Source organism: Pygoscelis adeliae, unplaced genomic scaffold, assembly GCF_000699105.1.
Source record: "Pygoscelis adeliae isolate BGI_AS28 unplaced genomic scaffold, ASM69910v1 Scaffold248, whole genome shotgun sequence".
Lineage (NCBI taxonomy): Eukaryota > Metazoa > Chordata > Aves > Sphenisciformes > Spheniscidae > Pygoscelis > Pygoscelis adeliae.
In genome coordinates this window covers 2195827-2197520 of record NW_008825302.1, presented here as the reverse complement: position 1 = coordinate 2197520, position 1694 = coordinate 2195827, and the positions used below count along the sequence as shown (strand labels likewise).

The 1694-nt window shown below is 41.3% G+C and overlaps 1 protein-coding gene across 3 annotated transcripts in view; it reads left to right on the top strand.

The window, feature by feature from the left end:
- Nucleotides 1–1694, top strand: part of KCNIP1 (Kv channel interacting protein 1) — a 287991-nt gene that overhangs the window by 279553 nt on the left and 6744 nt on the right. For all 3 annotated transcript variants that reach the window (XM_009330022.1, XM_009330021.1, XM_009330023.1), the window contains one exon: nucleotides 1025–1095. In XM_009330022.1, coding sequence (XP_009328297.1) covers nucleotides 1025–1095 — 71 coding nt within the window. The remainder of the gene's footprint in view (nucleotides 1–1024; nucleotides 1096–1694) is intronic.

Genomic DNA, 1694 nt, shown 5'->3' with positions numbered 1-1694 from the left:
GGACTATGGATCTGTCTATCCTTATGGATGACAGTAACTTAAGTATTTGATTTTTCTGCACACTGTTACACTTTCCTGGATTTGAATAACGTGAAAATATTTAATCATTTCATAGAGATCAGAGTAAAGAGATGCTGGGTCATTCCACCTGACTGCCTGCGTAGCACAGGGCACCAGGCTTCACCTGAATACCCGTACATTGACTGTGAAGACTCGGGCTTGACTAATGCTGTGTGCTAGAGGCAAAGAATAGAAGAGACGAAAAAGTGCGTGGTTGCTAGAATAGCAATGAATTAATTAAGGGAATTTAATGTCATTTGCTCCTATCTTGAAAAGTTGGGCTCTAGTAATACAGAGAGCAGTGTGAATTGCCTCCAGAGCAGAGAACAGGCCAGTGAAGGTTGTAAGGTCATACACCTATTTCATTTATTTGAGCATACCATTACTGTTTTTCCCAGTTAAGTCATCCTTCACATGGCCATAGAAACTGTTCTTCTCAATAGAAAAAAATTTCTAAACCCAGCAGTTTAAGATTCAAAAGGATGAAAATATGCCTCAGATGAGATTGCTTTTGGGCCAAACTCAAGTTACTGGAACTACACCCTTCTGAAGTTAGACAGTCCCTGGGTATCTCTGCTGTAGCTCACACAAAGCAAAAGGTAGAGGAAGGAAGGACATATGCTGCAATCACTCTTCGGCGCTTTTGCAGCATTTCCCACCAGAGCTAGTACTCCATTTGCCCCAGAGACACTCTTGGGTTTTGGTTTTTTTGCTCATTCTTTCAAGTAGAGCCCCATAATCCAGATCGTTGCTACTGTAATAAAAGGGTTTACATTTCAAGGCTGTTTTAAGGGAGGGCGTGAGCAGTATGCAAGTCCATGTTAACATTTAGTAGTTCATAGAATATCTGGCAATGCTACAAGGTTGTGTTTTATACCAAAGGAAAATAAGGTCATAAATGTTGTTTAGAGCCATTAGTGTATAATGAACTGTTGTACCAATCGGCGCCCTTTGTGTTTTTCAGATGCTAGCATGTATGCACATTATCTCTTTAATGCATTTGACACTGCACAAAATGGCTCCGTGAAGTTTGAGGTAATGTTTTGCATCCTCCTTTGATGCCTCTTTCTCAGTTTTGTGTTTTTGGGCTTCTCCATCCATTCTTCATTGTAAAATAGTAGGCCTTGTTGGATTATGGGTTAGAGGTTTCAGTCTAAAATCAGTTGATATTTTAAAATCTGGTTTGCTTTAGTTTATGCAGATGGAGTTGCATGTTTCCTTTCACTAAAGAAACATATAGATCACATTATTCAGTACCACGGCGAGAAAGTGTAGAGATTTATGTAGCAGAGAGGAGAGGCCAAGGACAGTCCCGTCCAGTCCAGTGATTTGCACAGATAATTTGGATGTCAAAGAAAAGCCAGTACGTCGTGTGTCTTCTTCAGTCATCATGCATTGCAGGGTTACATTCGTATGTTCCTGGAACATGGGGGGGGGTAACTTATTTGATATATTGAACAAGCATATATTGATATATTGAACAAGATATATTGAACAGCAGAAAAGGACCTGGGGGTGCTGGTCGACAGCCAGTTGAATATGAGCCAGCAGTGTGCCCAGGCGGCCAAGAAGGCCAACACCACCCTGGCTTGTATCAGAAATAGTGTGGCCAGCAGGAGTAGGGAAGTGATCGT